The sequence below is a fragment of the Erithacus rubecula genome, assembly GCF_903797595.1.
Source record: "Erithacus rubecula genome assembly, chromosome: 3".
Lineage (NCBI taxonomy): Eukaryota > Metazoa > Chordata > Aves > Passeriformes > Muscicapidae > Erithacus > Erithacus rubecula.
The window spans coordinates 98,849,699-98,869,980 of record NC_136689.1 but is presented as its reverse complement, the minus strand read 5'-3'; the positions used below and the strand labels follow the sequence as shown (position 1 = coordinate 98,869,980).

Here is a 20,282-nt window from a genome sequence, read left to right as displayed (position 1 = left end):
CAGACAGCTGTGTCCAAAGTAAAGGGGAGGTAAATCCTAGTGCAGTCCTGGGTCTCCTTAGCCCTTAGGTTCAGCAGGGCCCTCAGTTTTTTTCTTTCCTCATTAAAATGAATAAACTGCTGTGTGTTGCTTGTAGGATAGATTAGCCAAACTATACTTTCTCCTCATTAATAAGAAACAAGCTAAATAAAGAGGAAAATGGTTGGTTTTTTTTTTTTGTTTTGGATTGGGTTTTTTTGTCCTATGTTACAGTACTCCAGAAAAGATTTCCATAGAAAGCAAAGGACGGTGTGCTAACTCTGATTTCCAGGCCTTGGCACGTGATGATTTAGAGTGAGCATTTGCTTCTGGACCACGTCAGTGTTTGTGAAGGAGCTTGCCAGAGAGGGGTGGAAATTACCGAGAGGATGCAGGAGCAGCAGTGCATGGTGGTGCCTGCACAGGGTGGGATGTGTTTGCTCTTGGCACAGCCCGAGTCTGGAACTCTCTGGGTTGATGTGTTGCAGCACTGTTACTAACTGCAGAGTTAAGTCTTTCTCTGTTTACCATAGTGAACTCTGAGATACTGCAGTTTAAGGGCTGTCAGACATTGTTTGAACTATTGGCTTCCATTGGACCTATAGCATCAACTTGGAGAGTCTGGCTGTACTGTAAATCCACATCTGTGGCTGCTGGTCAGTGCATCAGCATGGGTGTGAGGTCTGCACTTTGCAGGAGAGTCTTGAAAGGTTTCCTATCCTAATCCTGTCCTTTTCCTCTTCCTTTCCTGCATTATCTCCTTCACTCTTTAGTGTGCATCTTTATGCTGAGGTGTTGTGTCAGTGCTCACTGAGCTGGGGGACAGGGAACTCTCAAGTGTTGTTCTCTGCACTGTTGTTTCTGCTCTTCTCATGCTCTTTGGTTAATTACTCTGATTACTTTTTTTTCGGGTACTCTGATGCTTTCTTTTCTCTTATCCATGCTTACCATCTCCTGATCCTTTTATATATTCCTTAAATCAGACATGTTTTTTCTTGCCTTTGCAAAAAACACTTCTGTATGTTTTCCTCCCATCCACCATTAGTTACTGTGGAATTTGCTGGTGTTCCTTTGTATAAGTCATTGAAAATCCAAAGTGATATTCCCTGCTATCATGCTAGAATGAATGTTCAAGCTGCAATCCTTCCCTTCTCCACTAAAAGCTTCTTGCTGTTGGCCTTTGTGGATTATCATGTTTGTGGATTTGCTGTTGGCTGTGACTGCATCTTTTTTCCTCCTTTCCTTCTCTTAAGCCAAGCTTGACAGCTTTGCCTACCTGCTACTGGGGGTTGTCTTGAAGCTGAACATAGGCTATCTTCCATGCCCCCTAGTTAAGGGACTTCTTCCATATGCTTATCTTCATTCAAAAAACATCTTCTAACCTGACACTGAGATTATGTGCCAGTAATTAGTCAAATGATTAGGCTGAGGAGCAGTGAAAGGCAGCCTAAGATGATACTAATTAGGGGCTTTTGGCAGTGTAGTGAAAGATGAACAAAGATGATTACAGAGAGTTGGGCCTTAAAGGCGTGGATTTGCAGTTTTTAGTAAAGGATTTACAGTACAGAAGCTGTTGTTGATCTGCCATCTGTGAGAACTGCTGCAGCAGTGTTAATTTGAGATGTTGTCTTGAAAATCTCTTTATATCCTTTTTAAAATAGCGAATCCATCCATGTGGCTTTATTTTTTGCTTGTTTGTTGGGTGTGGGCCTTCATGGTGACTACTCTTTGCTTTGCAAAAAAAAGGATCTCAAGTTTTCTTTGTTGTCAGGTTTGGTGAGTGACAGTCACACCACATAATGCTGAGGATATTGTGACACAGGGATTAGTTCCCTACAAAGAAAATGCCAGAGTTTGGGCATTGCATATGTACAAGTCCTAAGATGAACAGCAAGAAAGCACAGATTGAGAGTCTGGTGCCTTCTCTGAGCAAGGAAGGGGGTGATCAGAGGGCAGCTGATTCAATGTGCAAAATCCCCGTTACCCCCATGTCCTGAATCTACCGGGCTCTGGAGCATGGTTGGTTAAAAGGATGGACTCTGAGTAGGCCATTTCTTCAGTATGATTATTTTGGGAAAACAAACCATTACAAAAAAAACAAAACAAACAGTTTCTTCCCCAAAACCACAACAAAAGGTGCAGGGGCTGAAGTATGAATGAATGTCACTAGTCCTTTGGCACCGAAGAACAGATATACTGCTGCAAATCAGTGAAGGAGGAAAATTACTGTGCATTAGTATAGCTTTTGCCTTAAATAAGTCTACAGTATTTATGAACTTGAAGTTAGACTAAAATACTTCCCTAAAAAATTGCAAGTTAGATGTGCCAGAAAGAGTAAAAAAAATAAGAAATATGAATTTTGTCTCATTCTGGTTGGTTAAATTAATTCTTGGTTGCTCTCAGGCTTACCTGAGGCTACAGGGAGAAAAGAAAAAAAGTGAAAACTGGCAAGGAACATGGGAAAATATGTCTCAGTGTAATGTATGCATAAAATGTGGGACACTTGTCTTGTAAATGAGGCAATTTTCTGCAGGAAGGAGATCCATTATTTTGTAGTACTTTCACAACTGTGGAGAAGCAGAGGTGCATTTTGTCAACCATGGTTTAAATTTTACATCAATAAAATAACCTTCTAAGGTATAGAAACTATTAAAAATGGTGGAACTGGCCATTCATCTTGCAACTACTCATCTAAATTTTTAAAGAAAAAAAAACAATATAAATTTTTCTCCCAAAAGTTCTCATACACAGAATTGCTTGTCTCAAAGAACATTTGTTTAGTCCTTTATTTAGTTTGGTTTAGCGCTGTTTCTTTAGCCCTTTTGTTTGCAAATCAATGCCTTTCTAAATAAAATACCAGATTTCCCAGAACACTGCTAATCAATTCATGCCACAGGTGAGTTATGTCACAATTTTTTTACTGTTGAGAATAAAACAAATTGTTTGAAAAGGCATGTGTTCATGTTCCTGAAAGTCTCAATCCATTTTAGTGGAGCTATTTAAAAAAGAGCAGTGACTTCACTGATTGTGAGGCTATTTTCTGCAGTCAGTGGTTGTTTGGCATCAGTACTCTGAGTATGTGGCTTTATATGATAATTTCATGGTATGTTTTGGAGTGGTAGGTTCTATATAAAAAAATCTGGCTTTTTGTTTTTTATGCTTAATTCCTGGTTGGGGTTTGTTTGTTTTTAAAAACGGATATATCTATGAAAGAATTTCCTGGCTTCACAATTTAGAACTCCTTTATAGATTAGGAATTGCTTGGTATTTTCCCTACTGCTGCTGTTGGGAATTTACCAGCATCATAAGACCTATGAACGTCTTATGTGAAGGTGAAACTATGTTGGTGTACTTGTTTATTGTAAGAATAAGACATTTCTTTCTTACAATTCATTGGGAGTTACTTTTGGAAGCAGGACTAATAAGGATTTGGAAGAAATAGAAGAAAATATATGCAGAATGTTACTAATTGCAATAATAGAATTATTTGTTGTATGCTTGTTAAGACAGGAGGAAAAGTAAAATAGGTTACAGAAATGGAGAGCAAGTGGAGGAAAGAAGGGAAAGAGATGAATGTGGATTAAAAAGTTAGGAATTGTTTAAAATTGTTATGACGAAGTATTAAAAGGATGCATAGTACAACCATGTTTGTCAAACAGACGTTAGTCTGGTGCAAAGTAGCATGGCTGGCTGGGAATAAACTGTGTTACATAGCTGTAATTCTTCACTCAACATAAGTTCTGAGAGATTGTTCTTTTCTTGGGAGAACATCATGTTTTGAGAGAACAAGTTTGACTTTTCAGAGATATATGACATTTAATATCTGTAAGATGTTTGATTTGCTGCCGTGTGACATGTTGCTTTAGAAATCGGAGCGGTACAGAATCATCAGTGTACATCAAATGTCTTTTAGAAAAATGGTTAATAGGTAATCACTGTTGAGTATGGGGAGGTCCTCTGAGGATTAATTTTAAATCTGATGGTGTTTAACCTTTTTATTAGTGATGAGGAAAAAATACACTCATTACTGATTAAAGCATGTGGATGATATGAGGATTAGTGCCATGGTAAGTAGTGATCTGAGGAGAGCTAAGTCATCTAGTAAGGTGGAACTGGAATGTTCTGACACAGAAATGAAGATGTGCCTCCAGCCTCAAGAAACATTATCAAAGAGACAGTGATTGAAAAAGACATGGAAACCATGCTTTGTGATGTGTGATAAGAAATATTTGAAACAGCAGGAACACTTGGCATTATTATTTTGTCATTGGAATAGTTGACCTAGCCCATGCAACATCTCAACTCGTGAAAGACCACAAACTCAGGGAAGCTTAGAAGAACTATTCTGAACCATTAAGTCTTTGGAAGCACGCCTTTGAAATTCCTTAAATCTAGAATTTATTCAGCAAGTTATATTTATGAGATTTCATCTAAGTTTGGAAACATGCTGTAGAGAACTGCTGTTTAGTAATTGAGGCAGGCCACTAGTAAAAAAAAAGCCTTAGTGGTTAAACATAAACAAATTCAGGCTGAAAATAAGGTGAAATTTTTGGGAAAACTGGGGAGTTGAAGTTGGATGTTCCTTTGGTACCTACAGTCCTAGTAGGATGTATAGAAGAAAGCTGGTTGATGTCATTACATTCATAACCTTTGAATGATCATGGCAACTGGGAGAGATGCCTGAGAGCTAGAGGAAAACAAATGTCATAAAGAGCAAGTGAAAAGATCCAGGAGACAGCAGGCAGGTCATCCTCACCACGGAATGTGATGGAGAAACTAATTCTGGAAACTGTTCTTAGGCATATGAAGAGCAAGAAGATCAAGAAGGGTTAGCATGAACTTACCAAGGGAAAGTGACCAACATGATGACTTTTTTGACCAACTTAACCAGCTGTGATGAAATGACTGTGATAGATAATAAGAGACCACCAGATATTGCCCACCTTGACTGCAGTAACTCACAGAGAAGCTGATGGAGTGTAGGCTGGATGAGCAGACAGTGGACAGGCAGAAAACTGTGAGCAGCCAGGCCCACAGGGTGATGGTCAGTGGCACGAAGCCTTAGTTGGAGGCTGGTGACTGGTGATAGGCTTGAGGGGTCCAGTCCTGTTCAGCACCTTCATTAATGATCTAGATGAGGGGGGCATAGCACACCCAGCAAATTTGCAGATGACACAGAACTGGAAAGGGTGGCTAAAGAACTAAAGATCAGTTCAGCAAAATGCTGAGTCCATTCCTGGGGAGGAATTATCCCTGACCTCAGCACAGGCTGGTGTCTGACCAGCTGGAGAGCAAAAGAGGCCCTTGGATCAGGGTGAGCACTGAGCTGACCGTGAGCCAGCAAGAGGCCCTTGCAGTAAATGCCAGTGGTATCCTGAGTTGTATTAGGATTATTCCCAGCAAGTCCAGGAAGGTGATCCTTCCCCTCTGCTGGCACTGGTGAGGGCAAAGCTGGAGTGCTGGGCACAGTTCTAGACTCCCCACTATAGGAGAGACATGAATATACTGAAGAACCAAAGTGAAGGGCCACAAAGGTGGTGGGCTGGAGTTATGTCTCTATAATAAAAGGCTGAGTGCTGGAACTGCACAGCCTGGAAAAGGGAAGGCTCAGGGACATCTTTTCAATGTCTATCAACATCTGAGGGGATGGTGCAAGGAGCACAGAGCCAGGCTCTGTTCAGTGGTGCCCAGTGATGGGAACAGGGGCAATGAGCACAGCCTGAAACACAGGAGGTACCCTCTGAACATCAGGAAACTGAAAGATGTGACAGAAGTCTCCCACACATTGCCTGTGATGGTTGTGGAGTGTCCAGCCTTACAAATACTCAGGAACTATTTGGTTGTTGTCACTTTACACACAATTCTTACCATCTGTTTAAATCTTTAGACCTATTTGCTACTTCAGATATAGAGACCAAGTACAACTTCTATTAAGATTTTTAAATATTTAAGTAAGATGCATTTGAAAAAGTGTGAAAATTGTCCTATAAACTCAAGTGTTTTAATGACTAATAAATAATTGAAGGTAAATCAATAGATACTTGAAAATATGTGTAAAAATATTTGTATTTATACCATATATAGCAAGTCATAGTATTACAGTAATATTATATCAGTACTTTCAAATAATGGAGCCTAAAACCTCTGAGCTAGCCTGATCTGTCATAAATCAATGATACTGTCCTGATCTATACTGTTTGGAGACATGAGCATACATTTAGCTGTATTTTTTTATTCCTATCCTGAAGCCAACTTTGGCAACCAAAAGGGCATGACCTTCCCTGTGTAACATACTGGTGTCCCAGGAAGATCAGATGTTTTTCACAGGGGAACAGAGATGTTTGTTCCAGCATTACAGCCTGGAAAAACATCCCTTTCATCAGGTGTGGAACACTAATGGAAAGCAAGGAAGAGTTCTCATCCACCTGGCAGTTTTTTGAATTTGCTCATACTCAGATGATTACAGTCACTCACATGCAGACCTGAAATGCTTTCAGCAAGGCTGGAAAGTAGATGGAAGATTTGTGTGGCCTCAATTTTTCTTTTTGTTACAGTACAACATTTAAGTGAGTTTACTACTGACTTAATCCTATTACAGGCAAGAATTGAAAGTAATTATTTTATCTGGGTAGTGAAGTGATAGTGCCCTATTCTGCTGCGTGGGAGGTTCAAGAGTTCACTCCTTGGGTCATCTAAGCTGGGGCATGTCAGTGTTGAAGCAGTGATGTTTTCAGCAGTGTCAAATGTGGGTCTCTCTTGTAGCTGATGAGACCTTGTGAAAATACCAGAGGTTTCTAAAATTAATTAATTATTTTCCTTCTGAGAGAAGGTTATAGATGTGATGAATGAAATGAAGTATAATTTACTGCAGGAGATAATGACTTAAACCAAGGGAAAAAAACCAGTAGCTGACTACATTTAAAAATAGAAAGTTATTTATACCTGTAGCACAGTTAAAGTCTGTTGTGCTGTCTGAATTTAGCAAGCAGACCTGGGATCCAGATTCAGTGCTGCTAATGACTGGAGGCATTATTGATGTAGTGAACTAATTACCCATGGGATGAAGTTGCCTGCTGGAGGTTTTTGGCTGCTTCATCACTGTGGCACCTCCTACAGGTTAATTCACAGAGCAGCTCAGGTGAAAACCTCCAGGTGGAGGTCCTGCTCTCCTTCATCCAGTCACAGAGTCATAATGACAGCAGTAACTGGTATTGAGATTAATATTTTCCTGAATTATTGATTGAGTAGAGCAGTATCAATGATTGTAGAGGTAATGGTTGTATCACAGAGCTAAAGTCTGGTAGCACTTCAGAGTCACTGCATGGGAAAGAGCATATATGGGGACTTAAAAAAAAACACCAAAATGTGTAACAGCTTTTCTCACCTGACGGAAAACCCAAAGATAATAAAAGAAAGGAAAAAGAAAGAGTGGCAGGATTCTTGGGTTAGCAGGTAGGACAGGGGCTGCAGGGGCTTCAGTGTCTGATTTAAAATTTGATCTACATATAAAATTCTTTAATGGCATTTGTTCCCAGATATTTCAGTGCACACATTGGAAGTCAGAAAATAAACAGCTTGTTTAATTCTATGATAAAATATTTCCCTCAAAATTTACAGGGAAAAATATCATTAGTAAAGTAGTTTAATAAGGAAAGGAATTAGTAACAATGTGTTCTGTTTTTCTTTTGCTTTACCCATTGATGAAGTAGAATATTAACTTCTGATATATGTGGCAGAAGAATTACAAAATTAATCTGAACTTTACTAGTATAAAGAAATGTTTAGGGGTGTTTTTTCTGTTTTTAATTGTGGCATAAACATAAAGCTGAAAAATCCCTTGAGACTAGCAAAGCTGACACTGCCTTTGTTCGTTACTTAAAGCTAGAGCTGTGTTATAAATAGTCTATATTTTTCATCCAAGCTTAATATGCTGTAGTGTAACAGGATGCATTAAGTGTTCTTTAACAACTGCAGAACTCATCAAGCAAATGGAAAGATTAGCCCTGAAATCAAGCTTCAAACTTTTATTTTTCTCACAATCAATAGACAAGTAATGCATGTTGGATTTATAATGATATGAGATTGACTGCTTAAATCCTTTTTAAAGTTCAAAGCTGGAAACAGATTGTGTCCACAAGCAATCCACAGCAGAGTTTCTAAGTAGAGGCTTGTGATAAATAAGTGAAATTGGGTTTGACTGAAATGGCCCATCAGTCCCATATGGGTTTAGCAGGAAGATTTCAGGCTCAAAAAGACAGAGGTTTGGAGAAGCATCAAGCATTGGTTTCACAGCACCTGAGATTGCTTTGTGGAGTCTGCTGGGAGACGTAAAGACAAGAGGCTCATTAAAAATGAGTAGCACCAGGGAGAATGATTGAGCTTCAAGTACACTTGTGTTTTTTAGCTTGAAGAGTTTAAAGGTGAAGATACATTTTAAAAGCTCAACTGGCAGATGAGAAGAATGCTGTCAGGTTTCTCAAAGAAATCCCTTTATATAGAGATAAATAGCATGTTATAGTAGTTTTTTGACAAGATCAAGGGAGGAAAAAAAAATGAACCCAAAAAATTACTCAACTCAGAATGTCCTGATAGTAGGATGAAATAATAGTTAATCTCTCAGCTATCAAAATTGGATTTTGATAAAACAGGTTGTCTTCAGTCCTGCAATCTGATAACTTCAGTGGCAGTATTTACGGTCTGTAAAAGCTGTGAGATCTGGGGAGGAAATTAGTCTTGAGTCTCCCTTTGAGGATATTCTATCTGTAATAGCAGTTCAGCTATGGTGTCTTAAAGTTTGTGGTGGGTCCACTGCCTTGGAGATGGCTTTTACCTAATCGAGACTTTGAACTGTTGTATTTATTTACTTCAGAAAAACATGATATTAACCTTTAAAATCAGAACTTAGCTTCTTATTTGCTTTTTATTCAGATGTAATCTGTGCTGTTAACAGATACAGTTGTTACACAGTAATTAAAGTCATATAAAATATCAAAGGTTTTGATCAGTCTTTGAGAACATGGGGATTGTGTATCAATGTGTGTCCATTTAGATAATGCTGCAATATGAGGAATGAACAAAGCCAAATTGACCTGGGAAGTAACACTTTGGTTTGGTTTGTTCAGTCTGAACAAGTGTCCTTTGGCTCAACCTGAATTGTAAATTTATGTGATAAATATGTTGAAGCAACATAGTCCTTTTTTTCATACTCTCACATGCAGCTGATCACTGTTTGTTTGGTGAAAACTTGTGTGGCTCTTGGCACAACCATAGACAAAAGAACGCTGGCTGCTCAGTGTGTTGCTTATGTTTGCCTTCATTCACAACCATTAATTCCTGACAATCCATTATAACATGGGGGAAAACTTTGCAGGGGGAATTGAATAGCACAGTTTCCAACTAAGAATGAAGGTATTGGATTTTAGTAATTTTAAGAAAGAAGTGCTGTTTTTGAAGTTATTAAAAAGTGCCTTAGCGAAAAACAGATTCCACTGGGATAAGGAATTTAATGGCTTTGTGAGTTGAATGGCTAGCAGTGCTGGTTGTGGAAAAGGTGTTTTGACTGTCTTTTATTAGGCTGTATTTCCCCAGAGCCCTAGGATGGATGTAGCATGAAAAGGTTTGTCTTCATGACAAACTGAAAATCTAATGTGATGTTTCCTGAACAGATGTTAGAGAAATGGTCTGGTGTGGTCTCATAATCACAGTCTTGATGAATGTGTGTTTCTTAGGTTATACTGTGTTTTAAATAGAGTATTGGGATGAGCAGACCCTGTATTATGATAAATTTTGGTTGCAAGGCATGTGTTTCAATCTCTTCCTCCCAGCTGGGATGGAAAAAAAGACTACATCTCCCCACCCTGTTTTTTCCTTCCTTCTGAATTGCATTTTATTTTGCTTCAGATTTTCCATTATATATGATTTTTTCTTGAATATCATCTGTGCAGTTCTGTATTGTTTTCCACTTGTAGAGTTTTGGGGCACTTTCCAAATGTCTTTCTTTCTCTTCTCTCCCCTTCCCTGGATGAATCTTCCTGGGACAGCTCTGTGCTGTTCTAGCGAGTTGTAAAGATGGTAGGATGCTTGGGTGAGGTGAAATGAAAAGGACTAAGTAGTTTTTAGGATAATCAGTTTTAAAAGTGGAATTAACATGAAACTACTGAGAGTAGACAGCTGTCTTATTTTGTTGGTATTTGCTTATCTTCGACAGATCAGCTGTTTACATCCCCCCATAAATACCATATTGAAAAATTAATGGTGAGTGATTCTTGAGTTTACCCTTTGTCACAGTACCACTTCACCTAGGGAAACAACTTTGGATTTTGCCTTTAGGCCTTGCTAGTTCTGTAGGAGCAAATGAAACCAGGATAGAGTGAAATCAAATTAGTAATTTCTTATTGTGTTTAGATATTTTCACTTTCATAGCATCTGCACATGCTTGGGCATCTTTTGGTGATAGATCTCTCCTCAGTATACTAAAAAGAGAAATGAAAATAAAATTGCAATAAAATCTAAATGAGAAAAGGTTAGAGGCATTCTACATAATAATTAAATTAATAGGGGCAGCATCTGTTGCCAGTCTAAGAGGTCACAAATAGATGCTGAGTGGAAGAGAGATCCCTGTGCTATGTGCTTTGTCCCTCACTGACAGAAGGGTGAAGTGCTTCATTCTGCTGCTTCCAGTCACAATTGGTAGGGGGAGTGTGGTCCAGGGGCTGCACTGAAAATCACTCCTCTTCCTTTTCTTGCCTAGAAAAGAGTACAGAGACACTGTTGTGGGTTTTACTGTGGATTTCCAAAACAGAGGTGTTTCAAATCCTTTGAGGTGCTGCATGGTGTCAAATGAAAGCATGCCCAGTTGTCACCTTCTCTCTGTGTGAATGCACTCTGCATCCTACCCTTCTGATCACATCCTTACTCTTCTCCATTTCAAGTAAATGGGGAAAAAATAATGTCTCCCATGTCTCTGTTCCATAGCATCTGCTTTCTTTGCCAGCCAGGATGACTGAATGCTTTTACATATTTAATGAAGGGTTTCTGTGCACTCCTGTGTGTGGTAGCTATAAAAATAAATTACGTAAATCCTATGGTATAGGCTATATGAAGTAGGTGTGCAGTTGCATTTTTGTTTTTCTCAGTAGTCTTATTCCACTGCCAGAATATAATTTGAATTTTTAATTCTGTTTTAAGTATGTGAAGAAGATTCTTTTTGTTAGTTATTTGTAGGTCAAAGCTTTTATGCTGAAATGTTTCAGGCTGTTTATACAAGAGATTTTTTTGTATTTTGAAGCACATTTTTGTCATGTATTTGTGATAAACAAGATGCAAAACATATGGGAAATCTGCCTTTTATTTATTCATTTTTGTAGTGGTTTTGACCACAGTCCAGAATTTCATCACGTTCACTCAGCCCCAATAAAAATGTAAATCACCTGTCTCCTTTTGCAGCTGGTATGCCCAGTGTGATCTTTTTAATAAGGTGTATACATCTGTAGGTAAAAAAAGATATTACAAACTAGACTTTTAGTTGTTTTTGGAAAGCCTTTCCAAAGCATTTCTCATATGGAAGTTTTATTGGTAAGGCTTTTTAAAGAAAGTTATCATAACATACATTTGTAAAGTAAATTCCATAATCTAGAGTTCTATTTAAGCATTAAATTAGTAATTTAAAAGGACAACAATACATATACAAAAAAAAAAAAGAAAGCAAACAAATCCCACCAACCCCCTCCCCCCCAAGAACCACTAGAATTTATCCATAGCAGTTATTGATACAAGAAATGTCTCTTACTATTAACAGAAGAATAGCTGTTAGTTTTAACACACAGCATGATATCCTCCCTTTAACTAAAGCATAAAATCTAATGGCTTCTGCAAATATGCTTGTTTTAATAGTACTTCTCAAAACAGAGTCTCCATAATACATTTCTACGTAATCCTGTATGCTCTTTATGGGATTGAACAGTCAAATATTTCTCTTGGTAAATGTCCTATCTAATGACAACTGCAGCAGGGTTATAATTTGTGTGTGCACTTGCCCATATAATTGATGCCATAGATTAAGAAAAGCTATCACTAATATTGTGAAATCGAACACCCTGCCATTAAATAATGCCAGAAATAAGGTGGCTCATAGAATATTAATGTGCATCCATTTTCCCATGGGCCTCATAAATATTCACTGATACAAGAATGGCACAAATACATGGATTGTATTTGCTTACACAAGATGGATGATTTTTATTTTAAGAGCCTTTATTCATTGTCTTGCTTTGCTGAGTGGTTTCTATGTTTTGGTAGCTCAGAGGAGTTTAAATGCACATTTTGAGTGGAAACTTTTTTCAGCACTTTTCAGTAAAGTCCAGGAACCCAAATTTTGAATTATTCTCAGTATCTATTAGGCAAATATAATTGTTAAAAAACCATTTTATTTGCCTAAGTGTGGGTAGCTTTCTGGGGGAAGTTAAGACTGGCAAATATGCTTTCCATAATATTCAACTTTGTTATATTATCCTGTGTCACCTGAACTGAAACACTTTTGGCAACATTTGTGTTGATTCAGTTTACGTCAGGTAAATGGAGGGAGAACAGAGAGAACTGTAAATGTTCTATGAACATGTGGTGAGGTTTTGAAGACTCTTAAATAACAACTTGAAATGTGTTTATCTCGATTTTTTTTTTTTTTTAATATGCTGTCACATCATCACCTGTGATACTGCTGGAATTGTGCCCATAAATTGGGAATTCTCTAGCATTCTTGTACCACCTTCTCTGCAAGTCTTAGCACAGTTTTATATAATTTTTTTAATGTTTTCCTCCCTTAGGGACAGAATTAATATCAGACTTTCTTAGTTCCTAAATGCACACTTTTACCTCGTGATCTTTGTTCTGGCTCATGAGGTTTTTCCAGACAATTCTATTCTGTGCCTTTTTCAAAACCCATTCTGAGCACAGCCACAATCAGAAAAGGTCTCTAATTGTCAAGTCTGTTTCCTTTTGCTCTTTTCTCTCACCCCCATGCATATATAGACTTGACAAAATGTAGATACAGTTTTAAATGAGATCAACTTTATGCAGCACATGGATTCTCAGGCTCCCTGACCAGTAATATAGATTACAGAATTATTTTAGAGCTCTGAACACTTGCCTTTGGTAGGAAAAAAACCTTGGTATTATTTTGAGAGAAAATAAATTTTCCATTTTAAAACAGACTACCCACTGTTGAAAGCTCACTTGTAAAGCCTGGATGAGGATTTTTAGTGCATGTATGTCACTGCAGATACATGGCATCTCTGTGTGTGCTTCGGAGGCACACAGTGAAGAGTTTATTTTACTATCTCTGAGCTAGCATGTCTGGAAAGTCCTTTCAACATGTCATATTGTACATATTGTAACACGTTTGAAAGGGCAGGTAGAGCCTTTTTTGGCTGAGAGTCTGCACAAAAAATAGAATCCAGCAGACCACTATGTTCACTTTCTAGTAAGTTCTTTAAACCATACATTTACCTAACTGAAGGTAGTTTACATGAACCTTTACTGACTCAACCATTTATTGACTTCAGAGAAGCAGATGGTTTTGAACTAGGAAATTTCTGTCATCACTCCATCTATAGGAAAATTTATACAGCAGACCATACCTGTGGTACAGGTTTACAGGCAGCAGTTCAATTTTTTTTTTTATGTTAAAAATTGTACATTTATTCCCACTGTTGATTTGTCTGTTGGTGAGTTTATAATTGAGAATGGCTTATTTTCCTCTTTATGACTCCTTATCTTCCCCCAGAGGAGAAATTATTTATTCTCTGGTGGGGTGGTTTGTCAGCTTAGAGGCACAGGATTGCATTTTCCGATGCTGTGTTTCTCACATCACTTTCTATTGTCATGGGAGTGTCTAGATAGAATGATTGTCCTGAGCAGTAACCCTTGAGGACAAGCTGATTCATTCACAATCTTAACAATTATAGTTTGTCATGGTTTTCCACTTACTTTCAGCTTTCATGTGCCTTGGTATGTTGTCTGGGTGATGTACTTGGCCACTGCTCTTGGATGCAGGTGTGTTCATGTGGACAGGAGAGAATGCAGCTGGCTGAGGAATGCTATATTGTTGGTTTGGGCAGAGGCTTCTTTTTGTTCTAGAGAGAAAGGGAAGATAAATTGCCTTATACAAGATGAATCTTTCCCTCCAATATCCAAGCCTTTTGATATGAAATGTGCTCTAGGTGTCCCAACTACATTTAAATTTCTGTTTCAAAGTATAGCTACACTGCACTTAATCAACATAACCCATTTCCAGTATGAAACTGAAAAATAACAGACACAGTAGAATTCAGAATAATTTTTAAATTAGATAAAGAAGAATACTAGGAAAATGGGGGATTCAGTAAACTTATCTTCTGGGTTCATGTATTCTTCATCAGAATTCATGGTGCTATGGCAGATAGAAACCACAGGGCTTTGCTGCTTTTGCTTTTGCAAAAAGAAAATTGATTTGATCCCAAAGCAGGGCCATTGCATCAGTTCTGGTTTGCACTTAAGTTCCCTGCCAGTCCTAGCACTGACACTCATAAGCATTACTAGTTCTAGTACTTGTACATTTGGCAGCAAATTTTTGATGGAGAGTACATATTGATCTGAGATCTCTGAAGTATATAAAATCAACAGAAATAAAGCAATGCCAGCCTAATCTGAACTTTTTTCTACATTACTTTTTGTCACTTAACAGATTTGTGGTATCCTACTGTTTGCTAAAGTATTCTTTGAGAATGCTTCATAACAGATGTCAAGAGTCTGTAAAAGACAAAATAGTTTGCATAAAGCTTTATTCAAATTAGGGAAAATACAGTGTATTCTTTATCCCTTTTACTTTAATTGGTTGTATTCATCTGAAATTATATTCCTTGTTTAAGCTCATAAATTTTTCAAGATCTGAAGTAATTTAGCCAGCTAAAATTGAAGCATCCAAAAAGGACTACACTCAGACAATGGCATAGTTATATTGAACTGGGTTCATGATGGTTAAATGGATAATTGCAGTTGAAAGAACCATAGGCTGTAATAGAATGTGTTGCATCTTGTGCATTTGTCAATTCAATTCCCCTTAGGAATCCAAAAATATCTATAAAATGCAGCACAACCTGATGAATCTTAATGGGATATGTATCTTCTGTCTGTCTTATAAATATTTCACTCAGCGTAGAGTTCATCCTTTAAAATATAGTTTGGCCATCCAAACTGTGATGTCAGTATAACAGGCAGGGAAATTGCTTTGCTTGATTAAACTGTGTAACAGCCAATATGTATTTTTTATTATTATCAATTTTAGTAGCGAAAAGTGAGCAGATTTCTCAAGTGAGCTGCTTGATTATAAACAGTGGCCTGTCTTGGCAGTAGCTTGTGTTTCAAAACACAGCAATGATGAGAGACATTAAAGACCTGATACTTGCTCAGGTATTACCAGTCCTTGAGCTGAAAACCCTTCACAGCAAGAGAACCATGACTAGAAAATAAACAAAGCACTGTAGTAGGAGCCAGGAGGGCTTCAGTAGATGCAAGTGTAGGGGTTTCTCAAAAGTTAGAACCATTTCTAAAGAATTTCATCTTGGTCAAGTGTGAGGGGTAGAACTTCCAGGAGTTGGTCACAAGCCACTATAGGATCTTTGATGACTCTTAATTTACAGTAATTGTTTCTTGGCTGATTTGGCTAAGCAGGTTTTTTGCACTTTGTTTTGTTTGTTTAGTAAGGAGATGTTCTGTGCTACAAGCTTGCCTTGACTTCCAGCACCTGTATGTGCCATGTGTGCTATTTTAATCTGCAAAAGACTTCACAAAAATGCATGGCTGTGCAAAGCATTTATTAGTATTCATCTTATCTTCAGTGTCTTGCTGTGGAAAGAAACATGGCTTGACACGTGTGCTATTAAAGATCTAATGTGTGCTGGTCACCTGGATAGGTGACTACACAGCTTGATTACTTGTAGTCATTCTTGCTGAACTTTCTTTAGTAGTTATGGGTGGAGGGCACTTAGGAACTGAAGGAGTTCAGAAGTTTCTTCAAAACTATTCCTCTTGTAGACATGAAGATTTGATATCCATTTTGATGAAGTTATAGTAATAGCTATGCAACAAAGGATGTAAATGGCAAAGATGGAAAAAAAAAAAAGAATTCTTAGAGTGTGGTCTAGCCATAGACTTGCAAGAGAAATAAAGAAAAAAAAAGCACTGAGAAAGGATCCCGTGTTAAGAGACAAATGGTCTAGAAAAATAGAACTGTCATTCTATTTATCCACATTTTTGCCATCTTTCTAATTCATGAGACATCTGTAATTGCAAATCTTGCCTTTTTCCCAGTATTGGATATTTTGTGGTGCTTGGCTGGGCTTCTGGATTTGAGGAGGAAAACACTTTATACTATTTTGTCTTCTTATCATTAGAGATATGTTTGATGTAATAAAGTGTGGGAGCTATTCCATATATTCATTGGTCCTGGTTTGAATTGTAAAACCTGATTTATGCCAACTTCCATTTGGGTATATATATTTTGCCAAGCTTGACTACATTGCAGACTGCATAACTTGGTGTTTAAATTTATGTCCTATTATCATTAGCAGTACTTTGGCAAGGAAACTATCCTTTTTTTTATTTTTATTTTTTATAAAAAAGGATTAATATATCTGTTCAAGTTGGTGTTCAGCTTTTATGTCTGAAACTTAGCTTATGGTATATTTTATGAAGTTTGAAGTAATATTTATGTAAGTAATTCAAGTACTAGAAAAAAATGTAAATGACTGCCTAAATTTCTAAGCCTTCCCTCTGGAAATGTTGCAGATGTTATTTAATATACTCCATAAAAATCTCCAGTATTTCTGAATTTTTTTGACTTCAGGAGAGAGTTAGTTTATATCTCTTCTTAACATTGAGGCAAAATGTTGGGATTTTGGAGTTGTGAGTTTTTTAATGGGTTTTCTGTTCCCATTGGATTATCTAATTGAATCTTTTGCACTTAAATTTGTACAAAAAAAGCAGCTTCCTGAGGTGCAGATTTTCCTCATATACTTAGAAGTATTGGAAACTTCCTATAGAAAGATGTTTTAGAGCAGAGACTACTACAGGATGTCCTGTATTTGAGGGCAGGGCAAATATGTTATGTCTGTAAAGGCCAATGGAATATTCCCACTGTTGAGAGAAGAAAATACTAAATTCCTCAGTGACTGCATGTAAAAATAATTTCTCCTGAAGATTATGTGCTTGCGAAGTTCTTGCTATGAATCTCAAATATACACTTGGACTAGTTATTAGGAAGGTTGGGCTCCAGTTAGGTATTATTTGTCAGGTGTGATGGATTTTTTTCTTCTCCTTTTTGATACATGCCATGTTTATAAGGCCTGGGAAGAAATTAATTCTATCCTAGTGAAAACAGGACAATACAGTGTTCTGTAATGCCATTTGTAGTGCTCTAGGAAAATTCAGATTTTAAAAGTGATTTTTTTTAAGCTAGATTTTGTCTGTTTCCTGTTTTAATGCAACTTGGCAAGGCTAAGTCTACTGTGCCTTTGGACAGATAGCAAAGATGATGAATAGCCATGAAGTTTAGTTTTGTTTGAACAGCTGCAGAATTTCCTTTAATATGGGCAGAAATATCTCAGACTAGAGTTATATTTATTTTCCAAAATAGGAAAGATGTCATTCTTCACTGGAGTGAAACATCAAATACAACAGAATTTTGTAACCCTGTGTTAGTCTCCTGTTAGATGATAACAATGTAAAAAAGCTAAAGGTTCCTCTGTACCTCAGAAAAAAAAAAAAAGAAAAGCTTTTCTGTTTTCCTGTGGTTAATGTTAAACTCTATTCTTCTCATTTGGGACATGTATTTTTCCCCCTACCTAAGCTTGGGAGACTGTCAGCTTTTATAAGATATTATTTTCTTCTAATTTACTTAGAAGAGAGTGAGAAAAAAAGAGCAAATAATTTTGTTTTCTTTCAGAAATTCTGAGACTGAGCATAGACTGACATTTTGAGGTAGATGTGCTGTGTTGTGCCAGAGGCACTGATCCCATAAACAGCCATGCTGGTACCTGTTCACAGCACAGCAGACCTGGGAGCACCTGGGTTTTCCCTTACTTTGAAACTGAGATATAGGAATGAAAGCTGATGTTCCCCTTCTAAAATGTAGGTCCTTGGGCATGGAGTCATTTTTTTCCTTGAAGAATGTTCATCCCGCAGTCTTTTAATATGCGGATTTTTACTGCTATTTATTTTGCTATTTTGTTTTCGATACCTGGTGATTGGATCATAATAGAAAATTTATTTGTCATAATCTGTTACCTGCATGCCTTAATTTTCACCTTTGTGTTTCTCTGCCAGGGTGCTGCACTTTTGATGAGCCTCTCAGTTCCTGTGGCTACAGTCAGTCAGACGAGGATGATCTCAACTGGGATCAGGTGAATGCGCCAGTGAAGCCGCCCTCGGGTCAAGGGATGCCATCGGGTTCGTCTTCGTTTTGCTTTGTTTCTCTTCTTCTCTTTAGATTTTGTGCTTGTCCAGCTTCTGTTCGTAAAATGCTGCTTTATCTGAGCCTGTTTAAGTGGAATACTCAGATTTTCCAGGTGATTTCTGTGAGGGATACTTTGCGAATCAAAAGTTTGGTTTTGTTTTGTGGGGAGTGTAAAGGTTAGGAAGAAGAAATAGAAAGTTGGTGTTATTGGGGAAGGCTGAAAGAAAACAGAAGGGTGACATGGAAATGAATCTGAAGTAGTACTAGAAACAGGCAGGCAGGACTTAGAGAGAAAAGGAAGATAAACTTAGGTATTTTCATTGAAAGATGTAAAAATCAAAATCTGTTACAAAAGATTGAGAGAAAAGAGGCAAGCAAAAAAGCAAAGATACCCCAAAACAACATGTCTCTGTATTATGCTCTCTGAATTTAAGAGAGTTCTGATACTATTATTTAATGTACATTTTTCATGGCATGCAGTTGGACCTTGTTCAGCAGCAACAACCTGTGCATTATGCTGAGCTACAAACTCATTTTAGTAATAGTCATCACCTTGGTACTTGACCCAGAGAAATATGTCAGATCTGATCACTTTAAAACTATAGTTTTAAACTATTCACTAGCCTAAAATTTACCAGTTGTTCTTTTTTCCAGTTTTTAGCTAGGCATGTGGAGGCTTCCTCCCCATGTACTCATCTCCATTTCCTGGGTTACGATTGCCTACAGCACAGCTCAGCATCTGCTTTGGCTTTTATAGGCTGAGCCTCAAGTAACTATTATCACTTTTTGACAAAACCAAAAGACCTCTAGATAAAATCACTGGTTGTACTATCATGGGACTTCTGAATTAGTCTCATAACTTGGTATAATTATATATCCATAACACTTAAAAGCATTGTAGATGAATGTCCCAGTACTTCACATCCCTTTCAATGAGGTCTTTAAAGGACCCATGATGTACTTAGGTGTTTATATAAAATCTCTTCAAAAGTTGTTGTTCTCAAGAAAAAACTGCTGTTCCTCCCTGATTTTTGAGTAAGAGAGTTGAGAAATAGACAACGTGAAACTTTAGAAGTGACAGTATAAGCAAAACTTGAGCATAAGCACTCATCATTAGTGTAGCAATAAATGTGCTGATTTATTATATGCACAATCAGCTGTAGATAAAATTCACTTATAAAAAAGTCTTTCGATGTTCTTTGCTGTGAATTTACCAGTTGCCCTGAGTTGTGGATGGCATCTTATCTAAGGTTCATGGCTGAAGTACCTCTTGCACTTGGTTTCCTCTGGCAAAGGCAGAGCTCCCAGCTTCAAGATGGATATTCAGTTTATCTAAGTCCTTTGGATCATCGTGCTAGATTGAGTTCATCAACCCAGATAAAGGAGCTTCTTTCAAATTTCTTTTTAAACTGGCTTTTGCCCAGTGGTCTTGGCATATACTGCTAAACATTTTGTGAAGTATTTCATTAATGCTTGACACTGTTGCGCAAGCTGGAGATAACAGACATAGTTTATCAGCCATCTTGGCTAGTGCTGCAAGATATGCATTCTTTTTTTCAGTCACACCACTGGAATTCTCTTTATTTTCCAAATTTCATTCATTACTGTCCCCACTTGGATTTGTCGGTATGTGATGTTAAGTCTTCTTGGCAGATAGAAGAGATTTAAATCTGTATTCTCTTTTCTGATGACCACAGGCTCCAAGATTTTTGTTTGTTTTTTTTTTTTTTTCTTCTCACTGGCAAAAGTCTAGACTAGGGACTGACATGTCTATAGA

At 37.5% G+C, this 20,282-nt stretch overlaps 1 protein-coding gene across 7 annotated transcripts in view; it reads left to right on the top strand.

The window, feature by feature from the left end:
- Positions 1 to 20,282, top strand: part of PTPRM (protein tyrosine phosphatase receptor type M) — a 445,192-nt gene that overhangs the window by 80,382 nt on the left and 344,528 nt on the right. For 6 of the 7 annotated variants that reach the window (XM_079300125.1, XM_079300120.1, XM_079300119.1 and 3 more), the window contains exon 2: positions 18,376 to 18,498. In XM_079300125.1, coding sequence (XP_079156251.1) covers positions 18,376 to 18,498 — 123 coding nt within the window. Of the gene's footprint in view, positions 1 to 18,375; positions 18,499 to 20,282 lie in introns of those variants that run through there. The other variant, XM_079300124.1, reaches the window with a different exon arrangement.